This window comes from Sorex fumeus, unplaced genomic scaffold, assembly GCF_029834395.1.
Source record: "Sorex fumeus unplaced genomic scaffold, SorFum_2.1 ptg000129l, whole genome shotgun sequence".
NCBI classification, from domain to species: Eukaryota; Metazoa; Chordata; class Mammalia; order Eulipotyphla; family Soricidae; genus Sorex; species Sorex fumeus.
The window spans coordinates 10,429,397-10,442,312 of record NW_026606186.1 but is presented as its reverse complement, the minus strand read 5'-3'; the positions used below and the strand labels follow the sequence as shown (position 1 = coordinate 10,442,312).

The following is a 12,916-nucleotide window of genomic DNA, read 5'->3' as shown; positions in this document are numbered from 1 at the left end:
GGCATTACGGGGGCCAAGGCACAGGCATGCTTTAAGGCGTTTAACCGCTTGCCAAATCTCCCACCAGGAAACTTCCCACTGAGTCCTCGCTTTGACGACCAACGTGTCCCTTATATATAACAAAAAATACCTGAGGGAACACGGGCTTGCCTGCTTCACTGCCTGCTCATGGGAAGAGAAAGGCATGTAAAACACAGCGGGATTTCTCTGTGAGCACCGGCTCCTACTGCGGGCAGGGGGAGAAGCGGCCAGGCCAGCACCCGCCCCCCACCTTTCTCTAGCTTAAGATGCAGTTTCCCCCCTGCTGGGGCACAGACAGCGGGACAGGAAATGACTGGGATGGCACAGCACAGTCAGTCACAATCAGCCTTTCATTCTTATTCCTTGACCCCTGAAGAAAAGGAGGGTCACATGTGAATCTGTGGGCAATACACTCGAGGCGGTTCTCATCCAGTTTCGCAAATATCTGCAGGTTTCCAGCAGCAGAATAATGCAGGAAATAGCTCCCCCTAAAGCTGGTTCTAGGGAGGAAATGCAGCAGCGGGCAGAGAGCTAGCACAGCAGGCAGGGCACTGGCCTTGCATGTGGCCCGCCCGGGTTCAATCCCCCGTACCTCAGAGGGGCTCCCGGGCCTGCCAGCAGTGATTCCTGAGCATAAAGCCAGGAGTTAGGCCTGAGCCCCGCTGGGTGTGGCCCCAAAACAAAAATAAACCCCAAAACTGCAACCGAACAAACCTAGTCTCCACCAGTCCCCCGCGCCCTGCTTTGGACGGGTCCGTAAAATCTCTCCACAAAAGAGCCATGTCAGCAGACACTTGCCCAGCCACGTGACTCTCTGACCAAGAACAATGGAGAGCTAAGTCAAGACCCCCAGACTTGCCTCCTGCCTCAACCAGGAGCTGCCTGCACACAAAGACTTTGATTCACAGGCGTTCCCTGGCGCCAATTAGCTCTCCAAAGGCCTCCGTGTCATGATGTCATTCCAATGGAATGTGAACAACTGGAAAGGAAGAACACGAAACCCCCAGAGCTGAAGAGATGCGAGTCCCCACTCTGCTGTGTCCTCTAGCGCAACTGGATAAATGACCCCTCACGTCTCAGCGGCTCCACTTGAAAAACGAGACGAGGCCCTCTAAGAACCACGGCGCTCACACGAGGAGGCCCGGGCTGTGTCCCGTTCTGTCACATCTGTGTGTGGCGTGCCAACCTGTGGTACCCCGGGTAGGGCGCCGGCCTGCTAAGGTGCTGAGAGAGGCACATCCTACCCTCTGGGGGCGCCTGAATGGAGAAGAGATCACCCACCAGTCACTACCACCAATCACCCCAAGAAACGGCCTGGACCCCACACCCTCGGCTCACTTCCTGCTCAGCTGCCTCAGGAACTCAGAACTGCAACCCTTTCTGTCACCTCAAGAACTCTGGCCTAGAAGTCTCCTTTCCCAGCCCTGGGCCCAGGACATTCCAAGTCTCTGCATGAGCCACTCATAAACGCTTTAACCCTTGTGCTCCAGAGCTGCCTGGAGCAAACGGCTCCCTCCGTGACCCACCCTCACTCGCCACCCCCTACTCCAACCAGGCAGAAGAAACCACTGTGCTTTCTGGTCAGTCACCACGCACTGGCAGGAGGCTGACTCCAACTTTCACCAGTCCAGTTTCATGTGCTATTTGTGTTTCAGTTATGCTAATAAAATCTATTCCCAGTAAATGTTCCAACTTTCCATTCATCATGTTTGTATTTTTATAGTTACGGTAGCAATAAAACTTATACTCAACAGTATGGTCCAATTTTTCCCCTACTAATGGAATTATTATTTTTGCCTGTGTTTGAAAGCTACAAAAAAATATTTACTCCCGATAATATATCTCCCTGTGTTGTCAGTGTCCGCTTATTATTGTACTGCTGACTGGCACCATGGAGAGTCAGCACAGAAGCTGACTCCTTGATGCTCACTCCACATCAAGGCCAAGTGGGCCAGAGCCCACCAGACACTGGTCCCCGCATTAGCAGGAACCCAAGCAAGCCCCTGCACTTAGCTGAACCTCAGCGTTATGTCTGTTCAAATGGAAACATCAGCCCACCGGGCATAGATGTTCTAAAATCAAGCAGCACAGGGAGCAAAGCTTCTCAAATACGAGGCACAAGGTGTGGGCCAAGTGAGCCGTCCCTAAACGTCAGTTCGCTCCGCCTCCCCTTCCTTTCCCTAGAGAACCTGGGCGGGCACAGGAGAGAGGAGAGGGGCCCCGCTATCCCCACTGGCCAGACAGCAGCAAGACCCTCCCCTAAGCCCCTCCCTGGCTAACCCTTCTGCCATCAACATTTCCTCTCCATCATTTCGGTGCTAGTCACGGAGCTTTGGGGGAAAGCGATGGCTCTTCCTGTGACAGGTGCCACATCTCCTGCCTGTCCTCCTACCCCCCAAAATAAATAAATAAACCATAAAACTGAAAGTTGAGGGGAAAATAGACTTGTTTTTTTTCCTATCTACAAGTGCCTTATCTCCCCCCAACCACACACACACACACACAGAGTCAAGTGCTGGGCAGTGAGTGGGCAGAGGGAAAGCATGTTCTGCTGGTAGAGCCCTTCCACTGGCCCTGGACTCCACCACAGGCCAAGAAAAGGATCTTGGCCTCAGCCAGTTCCTATCTCCCAAGTCTCCTTGGGGAAAGGACACAGGCAGGAAAGTCTTTTTAAAAAGTAAACGGAGATCAGTGAGATCATTACAGGGGTTAAGACGGTTGACACAGATCCCCATTCAATCCCCACACCACATGTGGTCCCGAAGCACCACCAGGAATGATCCCTAAGCACCACTGGGGGGGGGGGCAAAAGCCCACCCTCACCCCCCACGCCCACGGAGTCCCCAAAAAAGGAAAATGAAAAGTTAGAGCCTGACCAGAAGTCAGAGCCCTGAATGCAGGTCCTAGCTCGGCTCTTTCTGACTGAGGGATTTAGCCGTGCCCCACCTCCCCTCTCTCCTCTGAAATCCCCGCCCCCATAAAAGGGGGCTTTGCTCAGGATGCAACTAGTTCCCAGGACAACAGTCAATGCCAGTGGACACCATAATGTCCTGCAAACTGAGAAGAGTGTCGTGACAGGCCAGAAAGGAGGGCTGTGGGGCAGCCGTCAGGGTGCACCTCACTGGCTCTCGGAAAGAAGGGGCTGGGAGGGTCTGGAGGGCTGCAAGAGCTGGGGGGTGGGGGTGGGGCGGGGCAGCAGGACAGTGGCCCCACAGACGCCCTCCCCTGACGGGGCCGGCCAGGCAGGGCACGCAATGGGAGGCTGGGGGCAGCCACGGTAGTCGATGCACAGGAGTCAGTCCAGCACACATTGTGCCTCCCGCCTTTTTGGTCATTCCGGCAGTTTTTCAAAACTTTTCCTCATTCTGTATATTATGATGATCTGGGATGACTTTTGGTATTAAAATCTGCTGTTGGATAACACTGGGTTGTCCTTGCTCCTCCACAGGGAGCTTAAAGTTTATTGAGCTACTCCCACAACAGTGCCCCTGAGGCACACCCAATTCCATCAGGCCAATATAATAATCCTATATTGTTTTTCTCTTTCCTTTATGTCATTTGTATAGTTTATTTAGCAATGTCCTTTTTGTAGAGATACAGGTAGACAGTTCATGCTATGCTTTGTTACATGGGGGTTAACTGACTCCAAAATAATATTTACTCCTGGGCATCCATATTTACTTGACTTAAGCCTTAGTTCCTACCACTCCAAAAGGAGGGTCTCGACGAAAGAACTGGATGGGCCCAGAGCAAGCTGTGAGCTACCCTGGCATCGAAAGGAGACAAGCTAAGCACCATAAGTATAATAAGTTAAGAGCACGATCATGGAACGAACTCTGTTATGACCCCAAAAGAAATAACTGAATAAGGACCCTGCTGGGGTTAGGAAAGACTAACCTGGCCTAAGGACTGTGGTCTGGAATATATGGCGAGATGTTCCCAGGAAGAGCCAAACTTTAAGCTTAATATGACTTACTGTGTTGAAACAAAATGACTAGAAATATTAGCATTGTAGCACTGTCCTCCCATTGTTAATCGATTTGCTCGAGCGAGCACCAGTAACGTCTCACAACAAATTGTGAGACTAGAAATATTGTAAGAAGTACGTTTACTGTGACTGTTTAATTACTAGCTGAGGAAAGGATAAAGCAATACACCCTGGATAGAATCCTGCCCTTGAGCAGATCTCCTAGTAATCTGGAGTCTTGAACCGGAGATGAGATCCTTGAGTTAATCTCCTAAAGGAGTGGCTTTACCTCTGTTTGTTGTTATGACAATGTGTAATCCCACCTATGTGTTCCCCACCTTTGATGATTCCTACATAAGTATGCTGTAGGGAAGAGAGGGAGAAAGAAGAGGACTTTCAGACTTTGGGACTTTGAGGACTAGAGGGTCTGTGGGGACTAGGAGGAGGATTAGATGGCAACATTGACAGAAGTAGTGGACTGAGACTATGACAAGGATGAGATGAGGGAGAGGGACTTTGAGGTCCACGAGGAGATCAGGATGATGACACTATGATGACTGGGACTACAGCCACAACTACAAGTACAACCGGGCTGTAAGGGAGCTGATCGGACTACACTGGGGAGGAGAGAGAAATAAACTGAGTATCAACCAGCCGGAAACCCAGGCCCTGCTTCTCTGTTCCCCTGGTTTCCCATGGGACAGCCTGGGGAGGCAGCTCGTGTCGCGTGTGCCCACACTTTTTCTGTTGAAAATCACAATCCGCCACCAGCAAGAAAAGAACATGAGGGCTCAGATGACAGCTAGCGTTTTCAGCAACAGGGCATTTTTTTTTCCCTTTATTTTATTTTTTTTTTAAAGTTGTAGATTTACAATTTTTTGTGCTTTGGTTTCAATTATACAATGATCAGATACCCATCCCTCCACCAGTGCCCATTTTCCACCACCATGGATAATATCCCTCCCACCCCCATCCCCCCATCCCCCCTGTCTCTGTGGCAGGGCAATCCCCTGTGTTCTCTCTCTCCTTTTGGGTGCAACAGGGCATTTTTAACTAAGGTACGTACTTTTGTCGTTTTGATTTTTTTAGAGACAGTGCTGCACTGCACACTTGACAGCACTTGACAGACTCCAATACGGTGACTTTCAGGCACGTACCTGGAAACCAAAACCTTGGGTGGGGGGGGGCATCATCTCACAATACTACTGCAATTTGCTTTACTGTGATGGTGTGAAAACAAAACCACAGGAGCTCCAAGGTGAACCCTCCTGCGGTGGGGGGGGAGCGAGGGGGGTGAGGGTGTTAAGGGGGAAGCTATTTGGGGGTGAAGCTGAGTAACCCACTGTGACAGTCGTGACAGTCCTGAATAAAGTTCCTGGTCTGAGTGCCCTGCCCTCCCCATCCATCCCCACCACCAACCTCTCACTTCAACTCCCCACTAGTCTCCCCACGCCTTCTGCTCCTTCTACAAAGCATTTCCTGCTGCACAGCCCAGCCTGGCGACCTTTTATAAAACAAACCTCTGATTGTGTCTAAGCTGAAAGCCCAGCTTCCCATCTGACCTTAGGAAAAGGGTCAAATGTTCCAGTCAGCCTCAGGATCCTGCAAGAAAAGATGGAGCCCCCCGCCCCCAGTCTCCCCACTTTCCCCCGATGTATGTTTTCAAAGGGCAGCAGCCCTCTATCTCCCTTGCTGCCTGCATTTGGTGCTTTCGGGCCGCTTCCCCCGCCCCAGGGAGGCCTATGGCAACAGGCAGGAGAAGGAAGGAACGAAGGCCAGGTTGGTCAGTATCAACCGCAGTTTATTCCAAGCTCCACTCCCCTTCTGCTTCTCTATCTCCAGCCGGAGTCCCCTTCATTCTCCTTCCAGCCTCTAGATCTGACTCTGCCCCCCACCGTTCTTACAGTCTTAGTTTATATAGCAATCACATAGGGTGGTGACACAAAGGTGGGCTAAACATTAACAAATCAACTAAGAGGGGTAAGACCACTCCTCCAGGGGATTAACTCAAGGATAAAATCTCATCTGAAGAGATTACTCCGGATTACTAGGAGATCCACTTAAGGGCGGGATCCCATCCAGGATGTCTTGCTTTCTTTTTTCCTCATCTAGTCACGGTCACGGTCCTCCCATTGTTCATCGATTTGCTAGAGCGGGCCCAGTAACATTGTGAGACTTGTTGTTACTGTGTTTGGCATACTGAATACGTCACAGGTAGCTTGCCAGGCTTGTAGCTTGCCGGGCTCTCCGAGAGGGGCAGAAGAATCAAAGGTGGAGGAGTCGAACTCAGGTCGGAGGGTCAGCCGCATGCAAGGCGCCCTACCCATTGTGAGATGGCTCCAGCCCAATCTACTTAAATAGTTGTAGTAAATCTACTTCTAATATTTCCAGCAATGTCATTCTGTATGAGCACAGTAAGAGGTATATGAACTTAAAGTTTGGTTCTTCCTGAGGACATCTCACTAGATATTCCAGACCACAGTCCTCAGGCCAGGTTAGTCTTCCTAATCCCAGCAGGCTCCTAATCTCCTCATTACTTCTGGATCATGACAGCATTTGTCCATGACCATGCTCTCAACCTGTAGTTGAGTATTGTGGTACTTTGGCCTGGCCCATTTCAATGCCAAAGTAGATCACAGCTTGCCCTGAGTCCATTCAGTTCCTCGTCGGGACCCTGATTTTGGGATGCTAGGAACTACGGGCAACTGAGTCGAGAAAGCAGATGCCCAGGAATAAATATTACTCGAAACCAATCAACTCCCAAGTTACAAAAGCTAATATTAACTGTCTTCCTGTGTCTATACAGAAAGGACATCGCTTTAAGGTATACTACGTAAAAGACATAACTTACAAGTTCAGTGTCCTTAGAAGGATCTGATCTTAGAGCTAACAGAACCTAATTAGGGAAAAAGGTGATTAACTGGTTGGGGAGGAGAGCACTGAGAAGAGTTTACAGATAAACAAAGGAATAGGAGTGACTTGGGGGCACTGTGATGGATGTAACCCGATAAATCTAAGCTCCCTATGGCAAGGAAGAAAGGACAAACCAATGTTATCCTACATCCCACATCTGCACATCCCCTTCTTTGACACCTTTGCTCTACCCTGCACCTCCCCGATTCCTACTTGGCTCCCAGGTTATTCCCCCCCCCAAAATGCTGCCTCCTTGGGGCCACTTTCCTGTGAGTATTTTGTTTTGTTATAGAAAACATCTGAGATGAGTTTTGTGTGTGTTCGGTACAGAGATCAAACTCAAGCCTCTTATATGCAAAAACATGTGCTCTACCACTGAGCCCCTCACCTCACCAGTTTATCATAACTGTATTTATCTGCCTCTGACCACTCTCTCTATAAACTCTCATAGTCCCCTTTATTGTTCCCCTAACTCTCGTCCCAATTTTTATTCATACATTTATTACTGCACATAGTTTATCACCGGTCACTACATCTAGAAAGCAAAGGCCCCTGAGCCCATCCGGATCAGCATCCATCCCTGAAAACCTAGCCCAAGACCATACTTTCTGGGTAATGGATGGAGCCGCCCGTGAGCACGGACGCCAAGCATCCACAGCCACCAGGTGCATGTGCTGTTCTTATGAGAAACCGTTGTGTGTGTGTGTGTTGGGGTGGAGGTGAGGAGTCTGGGTTTTTACATGCACGAGAAATGTGGGTGAAACAAGTCCTCGTCATGCTCTACAGCCAGCACAGGACTAAACAGGAAACACACACCAAGGTGCACACCTAACTGCAGACACACAGACATACACACACACACGTACCATGCACATCGAGTTAACTCGTTCACTCATTCCTTCACTGTATAAACTCAGCGTAACTCAGAAGAATGGGCAGGGCTGGCGAGCCTCTCATCTACTTGAGGCCAGCACACAGCACGACTGCCTGCTGGGCCCGGCCGCAGAGAGAGGAATGACCAGGCTCAGGCGGAGCAGCTGGGCCAGCCTGGGCACTCCCGCCTCTGCCAGCCACACGCAACAGGAGCTCTGCTGCCAGGACAAAGGACGGGTCTTCCCGGGAGTGGCAGACAGAATGGGGTGGGCAGTCCTTGGAGGGATGAGTCTCTCTCCATCATAGCCCAGCCCCGCCCACTGGCCATGCTGAACTGGCACCTTCGTCACCTCCATCAGCGCCCTCCCTGACATGACTCCCCAACTCAGATGAACACTGCAGGGAAGGGAAGTGTCTATTTGCAGTGTGTATCCTGACTGTGCAACAGAAGCATGTTTCTAAATAAACATGCTCATTAACAACATAATGATGATGATGATGATGATAATAGTAATAATAATAATAATAATGGGACTGAGGTGAAAGAAGAACGGGGAGGGCATTTGCTTCACATATGGCCAACCTGGTTTGACCCCTGGTATTCCATAGGGTCCCCTGAGCACCGCCAGGAGTGATTCCTGAGTGCAGAGCCAGGAGTAACCCCTGAGCATCACCGGGTATGGCCCAAACAAACAAAAAATATTTCTAAATGTATAAAAAGCTCATTGAATCAGAGGTGGAAGGTAGGTACTCTCTGTACTATGCTTGCATGCGAGCTGATCAATAAAGGGCTGAATTAATTCACTCACAAACTCAATAACAGCTGTCCCACTAGAACGCCTCCCTTGAACGCAACACTGCTCACGGGGCTCCTTGCCGTGCGTACGTCAAGCAGGTACAAGAGGCTCAGTCCAGGGGAAGGCCTCCCTCTGCGCTGCCTCCTCCACACAGAGTCCTTGAAGACCCCCCTCGGGACCTCCTCAAGGCCCCATGGCTCTTTTAGCCGGGACAGGGAATGAACCACTGACGGAACTAGCAACATGGATGGATCCAGACCCGGTGCTGAGAGAGGAGGCTGGGGGACAGGGGGTGGGGTGGAGGGACGGAAAGGAAGCAAGAGCTGGCCAAGTCAGGCCTCAACTTGGCCAGGGTGGAAACGTGGCTTCTCCATGGAAGAGGAGCAGGGTCCGGGGGGCTGGTGATATTCTGGTTTCCAATCTGAAGCTAGGACCCATGGGGGTGTTCATTCAGTGACAACTTAAGATCTCAGAGTGGGTTACATTTTGTTCAGTTTACTGAAAAATCATTTTGTTTTATGTTTTCAACCCTCCTTGGGGGTCCTTGGAGCACAGCAGGGAAACAGAGTGGCTCTGAGAGCGAAAGGTTCTGAGTCACCCCCCAGGTCCAGGGCTTCAGACAGGACAGGACAGGGGCCGGCAGATACTCACGAGGCTTTCCGGAGCAGCTGGTCTCTCTCCTGGAGCTCCCGCTTCAGACTCTCCACTTCCACCTTGAGCTCGATGTTCTTCGGGACGCGACGAGAAAAGAGGAGAAAAGGCATGAGACCCGGCACACAGGCGCGTGGACAGTGGGGAGACGGGACGTTAGATCCAAAGGCTCGTCCGCCTCGGGGCGGAGGAGAAAGGGGATTAGCAGGCACCGGTGGTCTCAGATTCACAGCACCGGTGGTCTCAAGCCCGGGGCTCTTGGAGCCTCAGAACAATTATGCAAATTTTCTAAGCTTCTAACAGCCAGAGCATTCAAACATCCAGGCATAAATGTCAGACAAGGGAGGCTGATTTAAAAATTGTTTGCCCTCCGCCAAGCAAATTTACAAGCAATTCTGCAGTTTGCTTTTGCCATTCGCAGGCAATTACTTCTGGTTGTTTACAATCATGCATGTGGCGGCTGTAGCAATGGGGACGTGGTACAGCTTCAAAGACATGAAACGCGTCACTGGGGGAGCAGGAGGCCGTGTCATCAGTGCTCTCGTCCCCCTGGAGAGTTTCGGAGCACCCACTTCCAGGAGCCACCCCACGAGCAGCCAGCTGTCGCTACCAGGGGCACTGGCTGCTCCCAGCTGATGGCAATAAAGCAGGTCCCGCAAGGCCTGGCCTTCTAACGCACAAGAGACTGTGAGCCCAGGGTTGAGCACTCGGCCAGGCCATCAAGGTACCCCAGGTGGAACCTTCGAGGAGCTCAGGGAGGCCAGGCAGGGTCCTGGGCAGTACACAGAGGACAGCTTCTAGGCCTGGTTTCTCTGACATCTCTCTCCTGCTTTGCATTTAAAAACTCATGCCAGGCGCTGGAGCGACAGCACAGTGGGTAGGGTGTTTGCATTGCAAACGACCCGGGTTCAATTCCCAACATCCCCTATGGTCCTCTGAGCACCGCCAGGAGTAATTCCTGAGTGCATGAGCCAAGAGTAACCCCTGTGCATCGCTGAGTGTGACCCAAAAAGCAAAAAGAAAAAAAAAGGAAAAAACTCATGCCAATTTTACATTCTAATACACGCAAAGTATTTTAAACAAAAATGACATCTCCTGGAGCTGGAGAGAAAGCACCATAGAAGGGTGCTTTGCTTTGCTCGTGGCTGATCCGGGTTCCATCCCCGGCATCCCATATGGTCCCCTGAGCCCAACAGGACAACAGAAGTGATTTCTGAGTGCAGAACCAGGAGTAACCCATGAGCATCGCTGGGTGAAACCCCAAAACAAAACAAATGTGTGTGTGTGTGTGTGTAATTTCCTGTAAAACTTGTCTCTTCAGCGGATATGTCTCCCTCTCTCTGCCAAGCAGGTGTGGGAAAACAAGTTCCTGGAATTGAAAAGTCGGCCAGAACGCAAAGGTCGGGAACAGAAAGCCCTGGGTTCAAATTCTGCCTCTACTTGACTACACAAAACCGTCACTCTCGAGAGGATGGCCACCGGCTAACTCCCCTGAACCCAACCAGCCAGCCCTGGGCACGGAGGCAGACACAGCACTCACAGGCCCATCTTTACACCTCATCAATGGGAACATACACACTGGCGACTGTCCACAGTTAGCGCCAGTCTGGGGGCAAGAAAACTGGGTTCTCCCTTCTACTTCTAGCGTCAGATGAGAAACAAGCCCAATGACCTGGGGTCTGAGGACAGAAGGAACCAGCACACAAGAAGAGCCGCCATCAGGACCCATGGGGGTGAGGGGCTGCACCAACAGCCAAAAGCGGGGAAATGATCTCGCCAAAAGGACACAGCAAGGGACTGGAACGATAGCATAGCGGGTAGGGCATTTGCCTTGCACGGGACTCACCTGGGTTCAATTCCCAGCATCTCATATGGTCCCGCAGCACCGCCAGGAGCAATTCCTGAGTGCAGAGCCAGCAGTAACCCCTGAGCATAGCCCAAAAAAGGCGGGGGGGGGGCGGGGGGCGGCGTGGAGGACGCAGTGCCAAGGCCTGCAGAGACGGCCTCCAGAGACTGCATTCCTTCCCCAACTCTTGGGAGGCCAAGAGCTTCTCCAGGAGAGATGACACTTCTACATGCTTTCCAGTGAAAACCCCAAAAGTCCCATCCTAGTAAGTTTAAAAGGATGGCAGCTAATGTGCCCACCGGGATGTCTTTATCCTCTAGCCCACTACTTGGTTTTCAAGCAATGTACACGGACATCGTCATTTCCAAACCAAACACCAACATAACTTTTAAGCATAAAGTAGAATGTCACCTTAAATCACGATGAAGGAAAGGTACCCAAAATGTTATTTTGGAGAAATGCAAGGTGCAAGCCTGAACACTCTTGCATTTATGTAAAAGGGGGACACGTACATAAATACATATGTACACACATACACACACTTGTTATACATTAAAACTTCTCTGCACAAGGGAATTAATAACCATAGTTAGACCTAGGACAGCAGGAGACAGGTCTTTTTAATGCATGCTTTTATGCTTTTGAATTCCAAAGCACATACATCTCTCCATAAACTTACAGTGAAGTAAGAAAGCAATTCAGTCAAGTCACCTCATCGTGCAATGGACAGGAATAGCTGAAACAGTGTGACACATGTGAGAGGCATGTCTGGGATCAAAAGCTACCTCGTGGACGGCAGGAAAAACAGCACAGCAGACAGGGCATTTGCCTGACATGCAGCTGACCTGGGTTCGATCCCTAGCACCTGATATGGTCCCCCGAGCCCAGAGTTCAGAGCAAGGGGAAAGTCCTGAACACTGCTGGGTGTGGCCCACCCTCCTACCAAAACACGCACACACACACACACACAAACTACAAACTACGTATGGGCCAGACAGTGTTTGACTGAATACAGCTGATCCCAGTTTGAATTACTGGCACTGCATATAGTTCTATACTGGCAGAGTCAGGAATTGCCTGAGTAAAAACAGGTGTAACCCAAGCCTCACCTCCACCCCCACCCCACCCCTGCAAAAATACAGATAATAATAATAACAAAATAAAGCCACCTCACAGAGCAGGCATAGGACATCAAGCAAATTGCTGATCCTCACAGAGCTTTACTTCCTCTTGCCTAAGGTGAGGCTAAGCCCACCACAAAGGGCAGTTTGAGAATTAAAATAAGGTGGTGATTGTATCGTCCCAGCTCAGGACCTTATACAGAGCAAACACTTTGGCACTTCCAGCTCCCCATCACCCTCAAAGCCGAGACACCTGCTGACTATCCTTTCACATGCTCTGTTCTCTGCTCTCGTTTTTTTCTACAAAATACTGAATGCATCACCACACACTTCAGAAAAAGGGAACATCATCCCTGCCCTCCACTCCCAAGAAAAATATATGCGTCTTTAGGGACAAAAGCACTTTTCAATTTCTGGAAAGGCATGAAGTACAGTACACGCCCTCCTCAAGACAGGCCCATTTGGAGCTGGGGCAACAGCACAGCAGGTAAGGCATTTGCTTGTACATGACCAACCCAGGGTTCGATTCTCAGCATCCCATATGGTTTCCTGAGCACCACCAGGGCTAATTTCTGAGTGCAAAGCCAGGAGTAACTCCCTGTGCATCGCCAGGTATGACCCCCCCCCCCCCAAAAAAAAAGACAGGCCCAATCTAGGTCCACCCACTGAAACTCTTTTTGTTCTTTTTTGCCCCTTCAAAAGATTCCACTGGCACACACTTGAGAAG

The 12,916-nt window shown here is 50.6% G+C and overlaps 1 protein-coding gene across 1 annotated transcript in view; it reads right to left on the bottom strand.

Annotated features, from left to right (window-relative positions):
- CDK5RAP2 (CDK5 regulatory subunit associated protein 2) overlaps positions 1–12,916 on the bottom strand; it is a 189,426-nt gene that overhangs the window by 137,194 nt on the left and 39,316 nt on the right. Inside the window, exon 5 of the mRNA XM_056138589.1 lies at positions 9,223–9,299. Within this exon, the coding sequence (XP_055994564.1) occupies positions 9,223–9,299 (77 nt within the window). The remainder of the gene's footprint in view (positions 1–9,222; positions 9,300–12,916) is intronic.